General features: G+C 37.2%; 3 protein-coding genes across 15 annotated transcripts; 1 reads left to right on the forward strand and 2 right to left on the reverse strand.

Annotated features, from left to right (window-relative positions):
- The first annotated feature begins 1,597 nt into the window (after positions 1 to 1,597).
- LOC140788602 (probable E3 ubiquitin-protein ligase ZFP1) lies at positions 1,598 to 13,568 on the forward strand. 11 transcript variants are annotated; one of them, XM_073137925.1, is made up of 9 exons: positions 1,606 to 1,846; positions 1,928 to 2,074; positions 4,127 to 5,147; positions 5,249 to 5,389; positions 9,645 to 10,595; positions 10,922 to 11,259; positions 12,041 to 12,136; positions 12,308 to 12,475; positions 13,197 to 13,568. In XM_073137925.1, the coding sequence occupies exons 5-9, from the start codon at positions 9,737 to 9,739 to the stop codon at positions 13,341 to 13,343; spliced, it is 1,608 nt and encodes a 535-aa protein (XP_072994026.1). In that variant the 5' UTR covers positions 1,606 to 1,846; positions 1,928 to 2,074; positions 4,127 to 5,147; positions 5,249 to 5,389; positions 9,645 to 9,736; the 3' UTR covers positions 13,344 to 13,568. The 11 variants fall into 11 exon arrangements, with proteins under 11 accessions (XP_072994027.1, XP_072994026.1, XP_072994017.1 ...); XM_073137916.1 differs by having other exon boundaries at positions 1,607 to 1,846; positions 5,249 to 5,596; positions 10,904 to 11,259; XM_073137915.1 differs by having other exon boundaries at positions 1,607 to 1,846; positions 10,904 to 11,259.
- Positions 13,569 to 14,172: 604 nt separating this feature from the next.
- LOC140788143 (ras-related protein RABA1f-like) lies at positions 14,173 to 16,669 on the reverse strand. Its single transcript, XM_073137278.1, has 2 exons — positions 16,298 to 16,669; positions 14,173 to 14,862 (listed from the first exon to the last, which is right to left on the reverse strand). The coding sequence occupies exons 1-2, from the start codon at positions 16,513 to 16,515 to the stop codon at positions 14,430 to 14,432; spliced, it is 651 nt and encodes a 216-aa protein (XP_072993379.1). The 5' UTR covers positions 16,516 to 16,669; the 3' UTR covers positions 14,173 to 14,429.
- Positions 16,670 to 18,147: 1,478 nt separating this feature from the next.
- On the reverse strand, positions 18,148 to 21,080 carry LOC140789029 (WUSCHEL-related homeobox 9-like). Of its 3 annotated transcripts, none has more exons than XM_073138608.1 (5): positions 20,960 to 21,080; positions 20,493 to 20,827; positions 19,499 to 20,293; positions 18,527 to 18,723; positions 18,148 to 18,440 (listed from the first exon to the last, which is right to left on the reverse strand). In XM_073138608.1, exons 2-5 carry the CDS (start codon positions 20,623 to 20,625, stop codon positions 18,429 to 18,431), a joined length of 1,137 nt encoding a protein of 378 aa, XP_072994709.1. In that variant the 5' UTR covers positions 20,626 to 20,827; positions 20,960 to 21,080; the 3' UTR covers positions 18,148 to 18,428. The 3 variants fall into 3 exon arrangements, with proteins under 3 accessions (XP_072994709.1, XP_072994707.1, XP_072994708.1); XM_073138606.1 differs by having other exon boundaries at positions 18,527 to 18,729; positions 20,960 to 21,076; XM_073138607.1 differs by having other exon boundaries at positions 18,148 to 18,434; positions 18,527 to 18,729; positions 20,960 to 21,075.
- Between the last annotated feature and the right edge of the window lie 1,030 nt (positions 21,081 to 22,110).

Consider the following 22,110-nt stretch of genomic DNA (forward strand, 5'->3'; position numbering starts at 1 on the left):
TACTAATTACGTACATTAATAAATCTCTCAGACTACATGCCTATGCCTCCTCAACTGCAAACCACATCATATTAACCCAGAAAATTTCGCCAACTGGTTACAGATCATACGATAGTTCTGGATATATTTATCCAGTGAAATATATATTATTCATCCTTTTCTTTTCTTTTCTTTTCTTTTCTTTTATTCATATAATTTATCTAAATTCATATCTTAAAACAATCTTCTATCTACTATTTAGATAAGCTTTTAAACACATCAAGCTTGAGAATTACTGGAGTTAGAATTGTAGGTAGGCATTTGACTAATAGTACTAGGAAGAAAAGTTACCTCAGACTCACTTAGCGCACTGAATATCGTGATCATCGACTACATTAAAAGCAGTGAGCCTTGACCCAGTTGTCCAGAGAAGCATGGTCTCGCTCTTACCGAGAAAATTAGTTCTTACAATAATGACTTGGTATCCACCGCCCAACTTTTAATTAGATTACTAATTACTTAAAGTTATTCTCACAATTCTTTATAAATATATATGGATTATGCGATAAGCGATAAACCCTTTAAGTATATAGATTAAATGATTAAGCTATTTTTTTATAAATATATATATCACAATTAATTTAAAGATAAATTATAAATTATCCTTATAGTTATGCCTAAAATTAAATTATATCTTCTAAATTTTTATTTGTATCACTTTATCCCATCCCATATGGTTTAACCTACTGCAAAAATTAACAGCTTAAAATATCAGAATTGTTCTTATCTTTTTGTATTAAATTTACTTATCATGTTCTATTCATCAAAATAAAATACACTTTCATAAATGTTTTATAGTAATTTATGTTTTTCCCATTAGTTATATGAAGATTTTAATAATTTAATATTAATTTAAATCACAAAGGGGGGGAAAATGATATAAATAAATAAATAAATTAGAAGTAGTTTAATTTTAAACATAATTACGGCCGAACAATTTGTAATTTGTCATAATTCAAAACTATACTTATATAATACTTTAAGGTAAAATTCGACACGTAACCCCAACATCAAAGAGGGAATTTGAAGGCATAATATTTGTTATATTTGCGGATAAAATTCGACCAGTGGACTACAGTCGATCTAATTCTTGCGAGTCTTAAAATAAGTAGTCTTAGATTACTAATTACTTGAAATCAAGCAGCCGCGTGCTGACTTGGCGCCTGCTCTATGGAACGCTTCGCCATCTGCTACGTGGACAAGCACGTGGGAATCATGCGGCTCGGCCCGCCGAAACGTGGGCCGCGCCATTCGACCCTTCCCCTTGCCCTCGACCACGCGCCATCTGACCACACGAAACACATTTCTCTGGGCCCCACGACTCCGGATCAGTGGGTCCCACTCCGTGGTAACAGTTTCGGGTGCGTGTGGACGACGTCGCTCCCGCCCGACCCCCATGGCTCACGTGCCGCCTGCGCTGACGTGGCATCCGGGTTCCGTTTCGGCTCCCGATTGGGGGGGTTATCCTCTCGGATTACCGGACCTCCTGTTTCTTTCTTTCTTTTATTTCTTACATGCGAATTAATACTTTTTTTTTTAAAAAAAAAAAGAACTTTGTTTCCAGGAATAGAAAGGGAAAAATTATTACTCTAAATCCATCCTCCCGTTTCCCCTCATCTCCCCTCTCCTTCCTCTCACCAAACCCACCACCCTCTTTCTCTTCCTTCCTCTTCTCAGAGGAATTGCTTCGATCCGTGGCGTAATCGGAGGGGATCCTGAGCTCCGGAAGCCCGTGTTTGGATTCCTTCCTTCGTTGCTCGGTCAAATTTTTTTTGGCTGCAAGTTGGGGGAATTTGGGCCTTTGCAGGCAATGATCTGTTCTTTTGTTTCTGTCTCACTAATTTTAGGTTAAGCAAATTTTGATATCTTGCTTTCGGTGGATGAAAAGGTATCTTTCCATGTGCATTTGGCGGGGGAGAAGTTCGTTTTTCTTATAAAAATTTGATTTTGGTGGGGATATTAGAAAGATGAGATGATGATCGGGTTGGTGATGTTGGATTGCGCCGGGGCGCTTCGGTCGGGAGATGATGGGGAGGTTTTTTTTTTTTTTAGTAGTTCCTGTATGATAGTAGAATTGGAAAGTTCAGCACAAAAAGAAACACTGCGATGCTTTTGACCATGGTAGTTGTGGTAAACGTTAGAATGGTGCAATTTTATCTTGATTATTTATTGAAGCGAGTCTGATAGGTCTGAATGAGGTAAGAAGTTATTGAGACTGGAATAGGTGCGGATTTCTGTAGAGAGGGGCTTCCGTTTGAGCCAAAAAAAAATGGGAATGCGATTGACAGAAGAAGGAAAGAATGAATTCTAAGGACTTGCTGAAATTGACAGTATTAATTTTGCAGTGCAATCGTACATGCCATAAGGTGGCGTTGGTTTTGAGTGGACGATGTTTGAGAGCGGGGTAAGCTGGTGTCTTCTGCACAGATTCCACCCTCGGAGTGTCTCTTTTAAAAAAAAATAAACTTTTACGAAGTGTGTGGAAATGCTCAGAGGAAAATTGCTTATGTTTCATCTTTGTGCTCTATATTAACAAATTTCAGCTGGACTTTTACTCAAGTACCTTTTGCATCAAAATATTTAAACCCAAAATTTTCAAATTTTTATCCAGCTATCTGATGTAGCTTTGATGTTCTATAGTGATTGGATTACAGAATTTTAATAGACATACACAGAGAATGCTTTTAAGAATATCTTCTCAAGATAATCTTTTACTCATTTATGGTGGTCTCTCATGTTCCCCTCTTTGTGAAGTTGCCTTAGAATGATTTTACTCTCCTCTTTCTTTAGTTTTAATTTGTGCAATCTTAGGGTATTCAACAAGTTTGTAGTGCTTGTTTGGTAATGGTAGGTTATTGTTCATTGCTGATGTGCTCAATTTCATAATTTTATGTTTGTCATAAAAGTTCATTTAGGGGGAAAAACCACAGGTGGCCATTCATCATGTCCACTTTACATAGATTAACTTGCTTAATCTGGAGGAAAACATGGTTTTGAATAATAAATGTCTTATAATATTATAATCATGGAAAGGCCACTCAAACAAGCGATCTTGGTGCACCAAATTACTTTTCTTTTATATACTTATAACTTGAAAGAGAGCTGCTCTCCACTTCCCAACTATACGAGGTCATTTTGTTTGTAATATTCTATCTCAAGTGCACATGCATGCCCTTTTAACTAGTACCATGAATATGTCTTCTTGTGTTGCCTTAAAAAGAAATCTTCATGTACTTCCCTATCTTCTACGTCAGATTTGGAAGTTGCTGATCCATTCCTCTCCATTCTATTCCTTTTCACGTAAATGGAAGGAGTGATGACATTGCTTATCTCAAGAGCTTGAACTCAGTTGGCATAGATGTACTTCTATCATGAAATCAAGCACTCCATATATCACATACAGGAAGACTTCCCCCGTTTCTTTTCTTTTCTTTCTTTACGTTGGTGTTTATGCACCATGTAAATAAATTTCAAGTACCCGTGCACTAGATGGAGCTATTTCTTGAGAATGATATGAGGCATAAATATTTTCTTCATAGTTTGGATAAACCCAGTGTTCTCCTCATTATGCTGCACAGCATACTAGTATAGTATTTTTAGGCAATTCAGTGCATAACCATGTAATTGTTATTAATCCTTCACCTATTCTTTCTTTCAAATACTGTATCCGATGTAATTGTTGGTGGCTGGTGACTTTATTTTTATTCCCTTATTGTGGCCTTACTTACACTGAAACACAAACTTACTAACTTGTGCATGCACAGAAATAAGGTTCAGTTAGCATTTTGAGGTGAATCCAGCCTGTTGTGGAAATAATGCACAAGGTCATGTTCCATACATATAATAAACTTACTTTCATGTAGACATGCTAATTCTTTGAGATGATGTATCGCATCTCTCTTCTGGCAAGCATCTACTCTTTCCATTTGACTCTTGTATTCATAACCTTATAAGTGGTATTTCATCAGTTCTACTATCTTGCAAGAATATTAGTTTTTTTCTCCCCATGATTTTCTTGTTATTTTTAATCAGCATGTTCTCTATTTTCAGAAGAAAAGTGAAACGAACTTATGTTTCTTTGTCACAGGGACACAGACAATTTCTCGTCAATCTAAGTCAAAGGCGCAAATTGGGTCACCTTGTTTACACAAAATAGTGACACGATATGATTTGCATAGAATTCTTATTACACCCTTGCAGATGTCCTTGTAGTTAGTTTTATATAGTTGGAATCATAGTTCCCAGTTTTGGCCGATTCGGGCCGAAACCAGCTGGTTGGCTGGTTTCGGCCCTGCTGCAGCAGTTGCAGAGAGAGAGAGTGAGAGAGAGGAAGAGGAAGAGAGAGTCAGGGAGAGAGAGAGAGAGTGTGTGTGTGTGTGTGTGAGCGAGGGAGAGAGAGAGAAAAGATAAAAAGAAAAGAGAGTGAGGGAGAGAGTGGGATAACTCAGACTAACAATTAGAGGGATAGGAAAGAAGAGAGGGAGAAAGAAAGATTTTTACTTTTTAGGCTTTATATGTGAGTAATTATTATTTCTAATTTTCTTATAATTTTTTCTAATTTTTTAGAAATTTCTCAACATTTTTAAATAATATTTAGAATTTTAATTAATTAAAATAGTCCGATCCGATACAGGCGGCCGATACGTATCGTTTTTCCGGATGGCTGATTCCGATCTCGATACCGATTTTTGGAACCTTGGTTGGAATCTCTTCTATATTGGTAGTTTTTATTTGTCATTTGTCCATTTTAGTTTGTGGTATCCCAGGACTCTTGGTAGATACTATCTTACAATAGTACATTCATTTCTGATGAATTGTGCTGAAAAAACTTTGAAATAGTTCACTTTTAATTTCTTAAAATTTTCTCCCAGGGTTACAAGTTGGTCAACAATACTTGGCTGCACTTCTTGCTTCCTCTCAGTGTGAAGTTTTAGTTTCATCAACTACTAACCTTCATTTCTGCTGACACTAAGCAAAAGAATTCAGCTGCCTGAAAGATTATGACTACTTTGGCTTTGAGAATGAGCAACTTGGTGCTTTTGAGTTATCTTTGGTTTCTTCAGCCACATGAAGTTCAATGAGAGATCTTAGCTACCTGAAAGATTAATGTAAAGATTTTAGCTGTCAATTCGAGTGGATCTCTCAGCTCTCTGTTTCGAATACTTATTTTGTTTTTTTGGTCCTATTTCTTGATATTAATGGTATACAGATCAAGCTCAATTTTAAGCAGCAATAGTGAAGTCCATCTGGACGGAGCTGTTAATCATTCATCAGTACATATGATCTATTAGTGGATTTCATTGTATACTGAATTCTCTTGATTCCCATCAAAATACCAGTACTGCCTTGTGTAAGTTGATCTCCATTACACACCTTTCAGATCCACCAGCTTTTCCAGATGAATGCTTAATGTCATAGTATCTTTTGTTCTGTTCCCTTGTGCTTATTCATGTCATTCATCAATCTTTGATATGCTCCACAAATCTTTACTTATCCCTCCATTATGAACTGCCAACTTGAACTCTGACTCATGGAAGTGCGCTTTCATGCCTATCAGGTTAAGACAATTTTATTGTTGTGATACATTTTCATAAAATTGCCAATTATGTTCTCTTTTTGTGTATCGAAATATCTTTTTTGACCATATTCACGTTTCTCTCATCTTTTTCCGTTTCTTTCCTGTAAACGTTCTTTTGCCTATATTATTTTCTTCTCCGTGATAATATAATCAATGAACAAAGTGAAATTTTACCTAATTGAAAATGTATAGAGGATTAATACAGGTTATTGCTGCTATTTTATCAACTTCCTTTAGGTTAGGAATGCCACATTTAGCTTTCTTAAGCTGTTTGTTGCGTTAGTTGTTCGAATACTTTGTGACTTAACCTTCTGGTCAGAACCATATAGATTAGAACTATTTCCTTGAGGGTAACACAATACTCCTCCCTTTTTGTGAATGCATGATGATTACCACTGCTGATCTCCCTCCTTTTTGTCGACCAATCTGCATATGTAGTTGACCACATCTTTCCTATTCAGAATTAATTAGTTTATCCCATTTATTATGCCGCCAATTAATAGACATGTAGAAATCTTTAAAGGTTAACATGGGTAGAAATATCAGGTTCTTATAGATGTTTAGCTTTCTTTAGCTGTTTGTTGCATTTAGTTGTTCGAATACTTTGTGACTCAACTTTCTGGTCAGTAACATATAGATTAGAACTAATTTCTTGAGGCTAACACAATTTTCCTCTTTTTTGTGAATGCATGTCAAACAATCTGCATGTGTAGTTGACCACATCTTTCCTATTCAGAATGAATTAGTTTATCCCATTTATTACGTTGCCAATCAATAGACATGTAGAAATCTTTAAAGGTTATAGATGGGTAGAAATAGCAGGTTCTTATAGATGTTTAGCTTTCTTAAACTGTTTGTTGCATTTAGTTGTTTGAATACTTTGTGACTTAACTTTCTGGTCAGAACATATAGATTAGAACTAAATTCTTGAGGCTAATACAATTTTCCTCTTTTTTGTGAACGCATGATGGTTACCATTGCTGCTGATCTCCCTCCTTTTTGTCAACCAATCTGCATATGTACTTCCCCACATCTTTCCTATTCCGAATGAATTAGTTTATCCCATTTATTACGTCGCCAATTGATAGACGTGTAGAAATCTTTGAAGGTTATAGATGGGTAGAAATATCAGGTTCTTATAGAAACACCATGATCATAAGTTGATGAGTAAAAATCTAATTTCTACACTTATAGTAATGCGGAGACAGATGATTACTGAATGAGTATGATTTATCAGATTACTTGAATTCATCAGGAGGAACTCCCATAAAAGTGGAGCTTGCTAGTAGTATATTCCACATAATCAGTGGGTGAATGTAAAGCAAAATAAGGGCCATTGCACATTAACATGAGAATAGGCTAACTGCTGATTTTGAGACCTTTACATGAAAATTTTACGATGAACATGGACCATGGATGAGGATGAGACTGCAAGTGACCTACAAGATGATTGGTCTTCTTCTCAGGGCTGTGAAACTGTTAGCTGGGCTCATAGCAACCTTATTTGTTAGCAAGATCTTCTGGGAATATTGCTATTATAAACTGTCAATATATAATTAAGGAAAGAAAGCTAGGCAAGGAAGCATACTCTCTCTTTTCTTAGAAAAAGAAAAGATGGAAGTAGTCTTTCCTTCTTGGTTGTTCTTAGTAGCCTTCTTTAGCAGGAGGTCGAAATTAAGAGTGTTGCATTAAGTACAACCTCATCTCATCTCTCTCTCTCTCTCTCTCTCTCTCTCTCTCTCTCTCTCTCTCTCTCCGAATTCACGTGCGTATGTATGTATGTATGTATATCATGTTAAAGTTTACATAACTGTCTTCATCACTATCAAATGGGCTTGAAAATTTTAAGGGATCTAAATGTTAGTCCTCCTTTCCCCTTCAAGGTTGACACAAAAATTCTTAACTAAGATTTAATTTGTCTTTGTGTAATTAATCATCTGCTGTTAAAACAAGTAACTCATACCTCATAGTTTTGTCAAAAGCTCGCCCACTTCAAAGGCTCAGAACATACCGGTTTCTTTGATCAATAAGAGGGATCGTAAGATTATCAGTGTTAGCAGCATTAAGGAAAGGATTAAATGTATGCATTGATTCTATAATATCCCAACTCTTTCTTGTGGATTGCTTTTTGAGATGAGATTTATTCCCTACTAAATTGGGAAATCAGTGCTCAAGCCACAACTTATCCTTCATGTCTCTTATAATTGTTTGGTATATCTCATCTTTTATGTTCTCTTACATTCAAATCATTAAAGGATTTAATGAACTTTCTTGTGGAAGGCGACTTTTAAAACTCTTGGAAGAAAAATAGATGTCTTATTTGCATTCACAATTTCAAGATTAGGGCTTTTATTATTTATTAACATTTGTTGTACTAGTATAATTGTGGAAAAGCTTGAATTTTCTAATCATGTGTATTTAAGTGCTGCAATTTTGTTCCAGATAGGAAGCACGAACACTTCAATAGCACTTGTTAGATGTCAGACATGGACACCTGTCAGACACTCGTTAGACACGTGTTGGACACTTTTATGAAGTACTGACACAAACACCTGTCAGATGTCGGACATGACACTTATCGGGTGTCAAAAATAGACACCTATCAGACACTCGTTAGACACGTGTCGAACACTTTTATGAAGTATCCGATATTTAAGAAATTATAGAATAAATTCGGCCATTATTCAAACACTTTTTTGACATAAGATTTATCACATACTATAAAAGTTTATAATAGAAATTATCTATTACAGGAATTTCTTGTATATGCTGCAGAAATATAATGCAGCAATCATAAGTTAGTGCATCCCAGAAAATTAATATTAATGCAAATTAGTGTAAAATCGTAGATTTGCCTATGCCATCCACCATAATTAAGTTATAGTAGTTAGTTATTTATTTTTATAATATTGAATTGTATTGTCACGTATTAGTACTATCATTTTTGACTTTGTGGTATTGTATACATTTTGTTTTTCTCTCATTAATAATATTAATAATTTATGCATGCCTATGTATTTATATTATAAGTTCTAGAAAAATATTTTTTAAGCATATCAATAATATATATAACACTTTTATTTATTTATTTTGTCGTGCTGTGTCCTATTCTTTTAAGAATTATTGTATCCTCATGTCTATATCGTATTGTATCCGTGTCTCGTGTCTGTATCCGTACTTCTTAGTTTTCTCGTAGTCTTTTACTTACAAATTCTGAGGCCATTTTAGACTTGCCAGTTCTATATTGCTAGTCTAATTCTTGAGGGAAAAGGATCACTGTAAACAGTATGCTTCAATTGCTAATTCAGTAATTATCTGGGGTGACAACTAAGAATGTTGCATTGACCCATGAACTTCTTTTGTGCTTTCATTTGTCCAAGGACATTGATAGTTTTCCCTCACTGTGTAAACAAAATCTGAATAGCAGTTTACCCACATTGTGTACTGATTTCATCATAGGGCCTGACAGCCTGAGAAAGCACTTGCAATGTTAAAAGTCGTGTAATGACCATGTTGTGTAGGACAAAATAGTAAGAAAAGAAGTCGTCTAAGAATTTATTGTGGAATAAAGGCCCCTTATAGGTTGTGAGACGTAGGTTCTTGAGGAACACTTTACTGACATAAATCAGAATGCAAGAAATATAAGTTACTGACAATTCTGGGTATATATCATTAAATGTGTTTGTTTGCTGCATTCATGTGATCTTACTACAAAATGCATCAGTACTTATTGCAATACACCCATACATATATTCTAATTCAACTAAATTCCAGATATTCTAAAACATGTATGATGGAGTTGAATTACAGAATGTAGTATCTGTGCTTTATGTATTTTCTCAGTTTTATAGTATTGGATGTTTGTATGTTCATGATTTTATGTAGTATGTCTTTCAAATATTTATGATACTCTTGTGAATCATCAAGCATTATAATTTATCCAACTATTTATAGACACGTGTCGAACACTTTTATGAAGTATCCGATATTTAAGAAATCTTATTTTGTTACTCATGCTTCCAAGCAGAGGCATATGGCTAAAGATGGTGATTGAGTACAGTTATTGAGTTCAACCAAGTTTACACTATTCTCTGAAGGGGTGGAAGAGTAAGTGCAAACATGGCACATAGGAAAATGGTGTGCACTCATCAGGTCATTAATCTTGAAGCAGATGAAGACCACAATCAATTTCATACTGACAACTGTCCTATTCGCAGCAGCACTGTTAATTTCCCAAACCAAAATATACAGCTTGCTGTGGCAGCTTCAAGGAATGCGTCAGATGTTGAAATCCACCATTATCAAAATTATTATGACAGGAGAACACATCCTGGAAACCAGGATGATCATATTCAGAATTGTCATCTGCTTGCAAACCATGATTTGGGTTCTGCTATTACACCTAATTTTTACAATCCCTGCATGTTTCCCTCATCTTCTGGCAGATTTTTCCAAGTCCCTTGGAATTCTGGATCTGCTGACCATATGCCACCTCCCATTGATCACCAAGCTGTTGCAACTAATATGTATAGCTATGGCAGAAATTATGATTTTGTAGAGACTACCAGCGGATCAATCAAAAGGAAAAATGTTGAAGTGGTTCCAGGCTACCATTCCGTTAATGGATTTGTTAGCTCAAGTTCATCTTCCTCAAATTTCTCTCAGAACTTTGGATTGCAACAATGGGAATCTCCCTACAATGCTGAAGTTTTACCAGATGCCACAACTTTTACCCCGGCAGAATATCTCAGGAATGGAATTTTACCAACTTCAGAAGGATCTTCTAGAAATGCAAGGAACAGATCTGCTGCCATCAGCCTTCAGCCTGAATCTGCAGGTCATGCTAACTATGTACAACCGTCAAACTATGTGGGCCAGTTTTTTCCTTCTCCCAGCAATCCATGGGTGACACAGAGTGGGAGCAATATTGCTGGAGGAACACATCAGAACTACGTCAATGCAATTACTAATCTGCAAGGTATGCCTGTGATATTTCGCTCCATCTTTTATGTTGAATGAAGGCAAGAAACTAAATTCTTGTTACTGCTTTACACTGGTTAGATACATCTAATGTTTTCTTTAGGAAACAATAGATTAATCATTTTTCCATGAAGAGTTTGATCATATTTATTTTTCCGTGTATGTTCCTTCCATTAAATACTGAATCAACAAGCCAGATGTTAACTATTGAAAGAACTTAATATTTATGTATGTTAAAGACATGCATAAAATATGAATTTTGGATCACTATAAAATGATTTTTGTGTGTGTGTGTGCTCTCACTAGGTAGTTTCCTCGGTTCAGGAACTGTGGATATGGCAAATGCTGTTGTCCAGGGGTGTCAGAATGGCTTATCCAGCTTGCATCATGGATCTTCCCCTTATTTTTATCAACATCAGCGATCTGTGCAAAACATGCAACCTCAGACTCTTATTCATCAGGCACAAACATCCGCCCCTTACCAGTATCAATTCAACAACTTGCTTCCTGGTTGTCTAAATCCTTCAAGCAGTGGTCTGCTTTTAGGTCCTAGAGTTCCATCCTTCCTGTCCAATGGTGAACATTTCTATATGCCTTCTCGCCATCAAATCCAAGCAAATGCAGAACATTTTCATGGAAGTGTAAGGACTCTGCCACCAGAGGTAATTATCTCTTTCCTTTTTTATCTGTTTTTTTTTTGGTAAGAATTCACATGAATGCAGAATTAAATGATTCATTTGTTCAGCAATTATTTTGCACAAAATAATGAACCTTGTTGTGGAATCTTCAGAATTGTTCTAGCAACTTTGTCTGCCAATAGAATGTAGAAGAACATCTACTTCATTGTACCTGCAGTTACATTTCCTTTTCTGTGGAACATGAGGATGCTATTGTGATAAGCTCCTTTACATACTGGTGACATGCCATAATTGTCATATGTTCATCTACGTGATTCCTTTTTTGGCTTTTATGGGTTAATAGTAATTCCTTTATTCATATGATATATGTTTTGAATAGGAGCTACAAAATGTATCTGACAACTTCTGTGGACTGCAAGAACATGCTGCCAGGTCTTTGTATACTCATACATCCAGTGAGACTCTAATACAAAGATATCTTTCCCCTGACCTTCATAAGTCTATTCTTGAGATGGAGTACCTTAATAGTTATCTTTTTGGCTCATGCAACTAGAGGCGATCTTCTGAAAGTTTGCTGTAGACAATAAAGGAGTCTAAATGAAGAGCAAGATAGACTTCAAATTGGGTTGTTGTCATTATTTCTTGGGCACATATGAGCCAATTAGAACATGATCACCATATGTACATGCATGTATGCTGTCAATGCTACTTCTGACAGAAAACAAAACCTATTTTTCTTTTTTTCAAAGATAAGCAAACATTGCAAAGTGCAAACTGATTTTACTAATTTTTCATATATGTATAGCATGCTGCTTTTCTGGAGTTATCAGGCTTGTATGGTGCTGGTAATGTTGATGAGCACAGAGACATGCGACTGGATATAGACAGCATGACTTACGAGGTAGATGAAGTTTGTGACTTATTGGAGGCTTTTGTTTCTTGCAACGTCAACAAAAATTTCTATCATCATTTGCATTCTTAGAGCATTCTGCAAGCATGGTTGCAGGCTTTAAACTAGTTACTGGCTTAATGTTCTTTTTATATCTTATGAGTCCCTTAACATTATTTACAGGAGCTTCTAGCTTTGGAAGAACAGATTGGAGATGTCAACACTGGCTTGACAGAAGAATCTATCTTAAAGAACTTAAAGACGAGTTTATATGTAACTGGAGCAGTATCTTCGTCCTCAGACTGGTTGGCCGAATTTGCTCCTGAGGATGAAGCTTGTGTTATATGCCAGGTCCATTTTCTTCTTTCTATGCTTGATTTATTTTGCTTGTTGGTACATTGAATATTCTTTAGATTGAGATTATCTTTGCAACTGGTTGTATTTCCTTATCAAAGCTTCTTTGACCAGAAAAAGATTTACAAGAAAGTTGAAATGCTGACAGTCTGGTAAGAAAACCTAGCTAATTGGTCACAAAATTTGAACTCATGCAATCAAGGAGCGATGCTCCTGGGTCCTTTTAATAAAGGGAAAAAAGGAAAATTTCTGGTAGGATGTTGCTTCTTATCCAAGGGTACCAATTGTAACCCAAAATGCTAAAGTAGATCTAGATCCACGTATCTGTTTTATGTTTGGTTGCTCGTGCTAATGACTTTGCTAAATGGTTAGATGTTTACTCACACTTTAGTACTCTGAAGTTCCCTAACAATAACTTTGCCCTCTCCCCACAGTTCCATCTTAGAATGATATTATTCAAGTTCTTTTTGCATGAGACTATCATTCTAGGAGAAAGAACAACTGATAGAGGTGAATGCATGATGTAAATAATCACAATTAACCAATGTGTGGTGTTTGAAATTTCTCATGTGATTAGTATGAATTATCGCAGATTACTTCAGCCTCCCAAGAAAATCGCCTTAATGTTCTTGTATCTGAACATTTTGTTAGTATTTCCATCTTGATGAATTGAATCGACTTACACTGTTCATTGATAAGACTTTTATGGATTTTGCAGGTGGAGTACAAGGAAAAAGAGACTATAGGGGCTCTAGATTGTGGTCATAAGTACCACGCAGATTGCATAAAGCAATGGTTGCTGTTAAAGAACTTATGCCCAATCTGCAAAATATCAGCTTTATCAACAGATACAAGAACTGGCTGAGGGTTATCGGAGTAATATCACTAGTTATTGCATCAACAAACATTCAGTTTATTCTCTCAAAAGAACAAATGTTCAGTTTAGTTTTGTAAATAGGGATGATAGATATCAGTACACCTGTACACCCATATATTTGTCCTTTTGTCCTAAGGGCTAAGTTGCTTCTTTTCAAACTGTATAGAGACAGGTCGCATCATTTTGTGGAAATGTAGAATAATTCTTCTGATATATGTTGTCTGATGAACAACAATTCCAAGATACACATATTTCTCCACCTAATGTTTGATAATTCTTCAAGGCGGATATGCGGTTCTAGGTCGGTCCGAAAGAATACAGAGACTGTAGGATTTAAGGAGTCAGGATGCACACAATTGATGAGTGGCGTGCATCGAATAATCCCACTTGGATGCCAACCTTCAATATCTAAGCTAAACATCTCTCTCTCTCTCTCTCTCTCTCTCTCTCTCTCTGAGCTTTCGAGAGGGGATCCGCAGCTTAAGATATAAAACGATAACATGACTCATCATTTCTTGCCTCATCAACAGCAAAGAGTTGGTGATGGGCGATTGCCTCGTAGTAAAGATATTGATACTTTTCTGAACTTGTCATATAGCTCTGTCAAAGATTGCAGGTTCACAACATTCAGATAACTTTTGAACAGTCCAGCGGTCAAATAACATGGAAAGTGCAATACATCATTAATCTGAAGTGCTTGAAGAGACGTTGGATACAAGCTTTTCAGTTTGTTGCCCAATAAGCTCCAGAGAGTATCTAGCAAAGCAGAAACAGGATTCTGAATTACAATGAATCACCAAAGAAAAGAACCAAGCAGTTATCTAGCAAAAAAAATATATAATAAGCAATAAAAAACAATGAGATACATTGTATTAAGTACAATGCTTGCATCAGAGTTTGTGCAATAATTCAACTAAGAAACAAAATATAGTGTTTACTGTAACAAAAACATGACCCATATTTTAAAACCCTATAATCTTTTCTCATCTCAGACTGTATAAGCTGTGGTTTGACAGTTATGGAATGGCACAGATGGAAATGGATTTTGTATGATCATGAGCTCAATAACTTAAGCTACCCAGAGCAGCAACCATCTTTCTTCACGGCAGGCACATCATCCTTGGTTGTTATATCGATTGTCTGCCCTCTTGACGGAGCAGCTGGGTCATCACCGATGTCAAGTCCTTTCCTGCTTACCACATGGTAAATTTGGCTAAGCACTTCGGTGAAGGAATTTTCTACATTCAATGATTCCAGAGCAGATGTTTCCATGAAGAAGATTCTCTCCCTTTCAGCAAAAGCCTTCGCATCCTCAGTAGGGACAGCCCTAAGGTGGCGCAAGTCTGCCTTGTTCCCAACAAGCATGATAACAATGTTGGCATCTGTGTGATCCCTAAGCTCCTTCAACCACCTTTCCATGTTCTCAAATGTGATGTGCCGAGTAACATCATAGACAACAAGTGCGCCATGAGCTCCTCGATAATATGCACTTGTGATTGCTCGGTACCTAACAAGAATTACACATCAGAAACCAATTTAACAGTTGCGGAACAAGGACAGAAATTTTTAGATCACAAGTAGTGCCCATATATATATATATATAGGACTTGTTATATATAACCAACAGGATAATTCCAAAGATATAACTGAAATATATAAACCAGATATATCTAAAACTTCATGTGAACACATTTTCTCCTGATATTATCTGACAAATATATAGGTATCCTGATATGGACCCATAAGTATACATATATTGAGTTACATGGATCAACAATCTTAATAATAAAAAGACCTGTCACAATGCTTATAGTTGTCTTACTCTACAGAACAGGAAACATGAGTAAAACCCGAATATATTACTTAAAACCATTCGTTCCATGATATTTTTAAAAGAAATGGGGAACGAGGAAGTGGCATGGGTTATAAAATCCGAATATTGGGCTGGTTAAATCTTGTAAAATATCCTCAAGGACATCTAAAAGATTGAAGCAATGGGACATAAGATGGATCACTAGTTCATTTTGTCAGTTCAGGAGCATCTAATATCAGGAAGGGAAAATGCCCGTCTTTCCAAAATGATCTACTATGCTTCCCTGGTCCACCATGCCTTAAGTGGTTAAAAGTGACTAGCTATTTAAGCAGCTCCTTGAGTACTTAAGAGGCAAATTTGACAACATAATAACAAAGCATCAAGTTGCTATGCTATCTCAGCATCATAAGAAATTGATGCATATACGAAAACATTAATTTCCATATATAGCATAAACCCGTCCAATGTATAGGCTATTAATGATGACGATCAAACACTAACATAAAGAACAATATAAAAGATCAGCATTCTTAAAGCGTCATAAAAGGGAACCTTAACAAAGACTATAAATAGAAACCATTCACTAGCTTGTTCCTACTTTCTAGCCACCGAAACTACCCAATACCAAATTCTAATATATCGCTCAAATGACACAGAGTGGAAAAGGTGCAACTCTATCACCAATATCAGAGCAATTATGGAAAAATTAAAAGTTAGTACGAATAGAAAAGTTGCAATAATGATTGAACAAAACTAGTCATGAAGATTATGTAAGCTAATCTTTTGCCCGTCTGGTTGTTTTCAATTAGGAACAAAAGCTTGTGCATGATTGTAGCAGGGAAGAAAAAAAAAGAAGGATATTGCAATTGCCCTGCTCGAAGAATGCAAAAGAAGGCATCGGATCATTAAATCGGCCTCCAAATTTTAATGAAAAGGAACCAAACAGCAGATTCTACGACCACTAATCTCTTTGCATAAAAAATGTGAACTTGATGAATCCTTCAAATTTGTGATAACATATGTGATCTCCTAAACCCTGCATCTCCAATTAATCACCGATTAAACAATAGATGAAAAACTCTAGCATCCAAAATCTCATCCGAATACAACATCAAGAGATAGACGGTACCTTTCTTGGCCGGCGGTGTCCCAAATCTGGGCCTTGACGACCTTGTCATCGACGTGGATACTTCTGGTAGCGAATTCGACGCCGATGGTGGATTTCGTCTCGAGGCTAAACTCGTCCCGCGTGAACCGCGAGAGGAGGTTGGATTTCCCCACACCCGAGTCACCGATCAATACCACTTTGAAGAGGTAATCGTAGTCGTCGTCGGCTCTATACGCCATGCTTCCTTCTCCTCCTCCGCCGCCGCCTCTCTCTCTCTCTCCCCCCTACGATAGAGGAGAAGTGGATCGCCTGCCCGTTTGCTTTTAAGAAGAAAATTCAGAGAACTGGGTCGTCGTCTTCTCGAGGACTGGGCATTCACGAAGAGAGGAGGAGGGAGTTTATTTTGCATATCACCCCCCTATAATTGAATCAATTGCAAAAGACTACGTCCTTTTCGATACTTCAAATTAAACCCTCTCTTTTAGATTTATTTGCAAAAAGATAGAAACTTCTTTAGCTATAAAGAAAAAATGTAGGCATTGATATGCAAAAATAAAATACAAAAAGAAGAAGAAAACGTGAACGTCCTCAGCCGTCAATAACGTAGACGAAAATGTTTTATTCCCTGTTATGCTTAACTTGGACTCGTTCACATACCTACTAATGAATAGAGTCAATAGAACACGTTCATTTTACTTGGTCCAAATTATGAATTAAGATCAGGTCAAACTCGGATAAGATTTCTCCAAATTCAAGCATCCAGTGTGCACACGTAACTTTCAAGTTAATTAAATTTCTTATAAGTATAAGCAAAAGATAATATATGATTATATGAATCTTCTTAAAAGGATCTTTTTCGAGGCAAAAAAAAAATATATATATATTTTCTCAATTGCATTTCTATGTATCTCCATATTTGTGTGTATATATATATGTGGGCTTTTGAATCTGTGGCCTTGGAAGGAGGACCAACATGCTGGTCCATTTACTTGGTCTCCACCTCCACGTATCTCAAGCGTAAACGTAGAAGTAATAAGTGATTAAATATTAATTAGCAGATTAAAAATGGATGCAAGTAGCTGTCTGCAGTTTTCATATCTAAAATAATAAAGCAGACAAAAGATGTAGAGAAATATATGAAAAATGCTTCACCTTTTGGTTTTATTATCACTAACACCTAGCTATTTATTGTTTGACTTATGAGTTGCCAAAAAAGAAAAAGAAATATTACTGATATTAGTTTGCTGAAAGTCACCGGTTAAAGTAACATAAAGATATGTGTATGCTTTGATAACTTATTTTTTTGAGAAAGTTAGCTTAAATATTCAACTTAAGTATAGGAAAGAACTAAACGAGCTTATATTCAATAATGAATGCAGTAGCTTTATGTGAGTTAATCTATTCCAGTCATAAGGATATTTTAAACATTTTCTATTTTGAGATAATAAAATAAAAATACTAGTCAAATGATTATTACTTACCTGATCGGGCAGTAATGGTAATAAGATAAGATATTAAGGTGTTATTTTTGAGAAAAGTTTCCGAAAGATCTAACCAAAGAGTAGCATTTAAAGAGACAAGACCCGGGCCAGGCCTAAGACGTGTGATGTCGTGATCCTACGTGGTGGCCCACATTAAAACCTCTCTTTTTGACGACAAACTTATCCTTTTGACGACTCTTCTTGTCGGTCAAAAACCTCCTCTTTGTCTACCTACTGCTGCAGTAGTAGTTGAGCTCTGTTCACCTGCTCGTGTTTGTCGAAATGGTCTTCCCGTAACGGCAACCCAAAATTTAATGGAACAAGAATTGATCCATCCGTAACGGCGTAACGTAAATATCTAAAGTTTCCTTAAATTAATGTAGACTAAAGTATATTTAATAGGTAATATTGCCACTGTAACGCAAAGTGCAATTAAGCAATGCAGGAAGTCTCATAGGTGAGCAGTTAATTACAATATTAGAGAACTTGATAGTTAATTCATATAACTCAACTTAGACAAACAAGCTTATATTGTCCATAAGCACCATACAACATGCATGATATCTATATATAGATATAGAGATAGAAGAAACTTCAAATTAAATCATAACAGCGCATCAGCAGTACTTCTGCATCTTTCTCCCCAATTCCTCGCTATTTTGGATCCTTAATTAGACCTGCATCTAGAAAACCAATCTAAATTAATTAATTACTTGATGATATATAGATTGTTGAACAATTAATAAATACAGTGAGGGTGAGAGAGGACCAGGTAGTAGGAAGCTCCGTGCTGCAGAGAGTGGAGGGTGACGCCGAACTCATCGGTGAGCACCGGGTGGCCGGAGGAGTGGAGAAGGACGGCTTCCTCCCCGAACGCCGCCCGCAGATTAAGAGGGCCGGCTCCGACCTCGAACGCCACCTCGTTGATGAACACCGCCAACCTCGCCGCACCACCACTAGCCATCCCTAATCCTGATCCAAATGTTAATTAACATCTTTGAGTAATTGTTAAGTAGAAGTATGAACAGGTGAAGCATGCATGGCAGTGGCATAATTGCATGCATGATTAGTGTAACAACCTATAAATTAGTATACACTCGATCGTATTTTAATTAAGAGTCTTTTCTAATGACATGCACACGTCCAAAGATATATATTTATAATGTAGGTAAAGAGCGCGCTAATGGGAAGGAAGACTCATAGGTGGGAGTAGAACTGTAGAAGATAAATTTAATTGATCACCTTAACATCTTCTCAATCTATTCAACAACGTACGCCCTCGAGAATCTCCATATGACATGACTAAACAGCACGATTTACGAGGAGTTCCCTCTTGACCTAATCCCCCCATAACTTACTTCTTATTAATTATCCTTCTACTTATCACATAGCATTTTAATTTTGATGCCTAACTTAGGATATTCAACAAGAATATATCTATCTATATATATATTTATATATTAAATGTGAGGAGGACCACATGTAAAGCTAACACAAACAAGACAATCATTCAGGATCATTCAATTACACCCAATTTTGGGAGGAAATAAGCCTGGGCATTTAGACCCACATGTGGGTAAAAACAAATTTCGAAGTAATGAGTGCAAGCATCACTAGACATGACCATGATGAGATAGATGCATGAGAGAAACTAGATAGACAAGTGAGAACCATCACATTCAATGTTACAAATCAAGAAATAGAACATATTGTGGGTGATAAGAATTTGGATGCCACATACCTTGGATCTCATTGACAGGACCAGCAACAGTGGCAGCTGAGGTAGCAGGACCTATTGTTGTTGCACCACCATCACCAACAGCAGCAGTAGCATTAGTTGCAGTAGCAGTAGGATGAACAGCAACACCATAGCCATGATGTAGTTGCATCTTAAACTTGGTGTCATCTTCTCCACTCTTGCATCCTTCTTGCCCCATGAGCTCACTCCACAGACCTAAACAAACTCCACTAGATTGCTCGGGTAGCGCGGGGATCCCCGACAAGTCGGGCGCCGCCGAGAAGGAGTATCCGTTTGGGTTATGGTTATAGAAAGGCTGATCACCACCACCAATCCCCCCAAGAAAGTACATTGGACTCACGGGAGCCGTCGGCAAAGTGGACGTGTCCATGACGCAGCCAGTGAGCGCATCGCCTATCGACGTCAGGGGCTTATCGGACCCCGTTGAACGATCGGAAGTTGATGAAGTTGATGAAGCTGGATTGGTAGAATTGACCGGCGATGTCACAGTCGGAGTGGAGGTAATAGTGGCGGCGGTGGCGGCGGCGGAGCGAGAGTGAGATCGGCTGGATTGAAGGTGTCTATGCTTATGCTTACTCCGCGACTTGCGGTTCTGAAACCAGTAGAAGACGTTTGCGTCGCCTACCTGGCCGTACTCTTGGAGCTGCGCTCGGATCTTTCTGATCTCGTCGCGCGGCGGATTCACCATGCCTGAGTTGAAGATGGCCTCCAGTATCCGGATTTGCTCCGGCTTCGGATTCCACCTGGGCTTCGGCTCCGGGCTCCGTTCCTCGCACCCTGCTACCCATGACATAGTCTCACTTCTCCTTGAACCGTGCAAAAAACCCTAACCCTACTTGGATACACATACATATATGTATATATGCACTTCTAGGAATCAAACAGTGGAAAGAAAGCTTTGTCCTAAGAAGAGATGAAAAAGGCTACTAATAATTAGGCCTAGCAGACACCGATGTAATTATGAAGGCATGCATACCTGATGTGTAAGAGGTCTTCTGGTAACCGCCTGATAAAAGAGATGATGAGTTGATGTCATGCTGCCATTGGTGGTGGGTGTTGCAAGGCTTTGACTTGAATAGGCTAGGCCAGTGCCTGTTTGATGAAGCCATGATGGTCTTTTGATACGATTATGATGATGGCGGTGGTGGTGTATGAGATCACCCAGTAAGAGTCAATATGGATACTGTAGATAGATAGATAGATAGATAGAAAAAGAGAGCTCTTTGTGAGATATCTTTCTCCTAATGAATCCAACGTCTTCTACCTTCTGTTACTGGGACCTCCCTCTCTTATAATACCTTCCACCTACCCCTGTGTGCAAATTTAATTTATCACAGTCAAAGAAATCAAACGCTAAGCTACAAGAGGAATTGAAAGGAGAGTAAAAGTGAAGAGGGATGAAGCAAAAGGCGAGAAGTGGAAAAGAGTTGTACTCTCTTAAACCTGCATTAAAACCCAAACACTGATGCCCACTGCTCAAAAGTACACTGAGAATTCCCTCGTACGCCAAGCAAGAAAGACAAAGAAAGACCCATCTGCTGGTGCTTTATTAGTACTACAATCACAGGGAGGAAAAAGGAGAGAACTTTTCAGTTTGCAGAGGAGAAATATATAGACGGTCTTTCTAGAGAGACGGGAAGAGAGAGAGAGAGAGAGAACTAGAGATAAACAGCAAACCCTAGGGATTGAGCTTCACAATAGACAAGAACTAGAAAAGGGGCATGGAAAAAAGAAATTTTACGAGCAACAAAGGTCCCTTGTTACTTCTTCCTTTAAACCAACCGAAAAATGAAAGATAAAGACTTACCTAGAAAACTAAACAATTATCTAAAAACCTCTTATAACAAAAGATTCTCTCAAAGTGTTCTTAGGCAAGAAGAAAGGTAAGAGATGTTGTCGGTTTTGGGTTCTCTAGCTTCTTGTAACTCTCACACAGTCATATGAAGGTTGAATGAGGCTTTTTATCTTTATCTATCTATCTATCTATCTATCTAGCTAGCTATCTCTCTGCCACCTTTTTTCCTGCTTGGTTTTCTATTTTTATTTTTATTTTTATTTTTATTTTTATCTATCTAGTAGAGGAGTGCTGAGAAGCTTGGGTCCTCGTTCGCTTGCACAGGAGCGGGGGGTAATAAATGGGAAGAGGGTGAGAAGAGCCATAAGTGTGGGATTATTCTAATGGGAAGAGGTTGTTGCAAGAATAAATAGGAGGGAGGGTTGGGGGATTTTGGAAGTCAAGAAGGCATGCACGAAAAGGGCGTTTGATTGGAAAACGAGGGTGGGGCAGTAATTGCGAGTTTTGGGGTTATTTCGGGCATGGTGAGGTGTGCAATACTTACAATGGATTGACTCGAGAAACTCCCGAGTCATCTCTCTCTCTCTCTCTCTCTCTCTCATATCTCCTCCATCCATCCTTCCATCCATCCATAAAAAGATATTAGTTGAATGCTTGAGAATCCTACACTTGAGGTCACTCTTTATCCTTCTTCTTTTTTTCTTAAATTAAAAACAAATTGTATTAACTAAAGAGCTCTTCTTCGGTGCCCTTCGTATACGATGATGGTTAATATACTTAAAAATATAATAGAAACATT

The sequence above is a fragment of the Typha latifolia genome, chromosome 5, assembly GCF_019914945.1.
Source record: "Typha latifolia isolate L0001 chromosome 5, TyphaL0001v2, whole genome shotgun sequence".
NCBI lineage: Eukaryota > Viridiplantae > Streptophyta > Magnoliopsida > Poales > Typhaceae > Typha > Typha latifolia.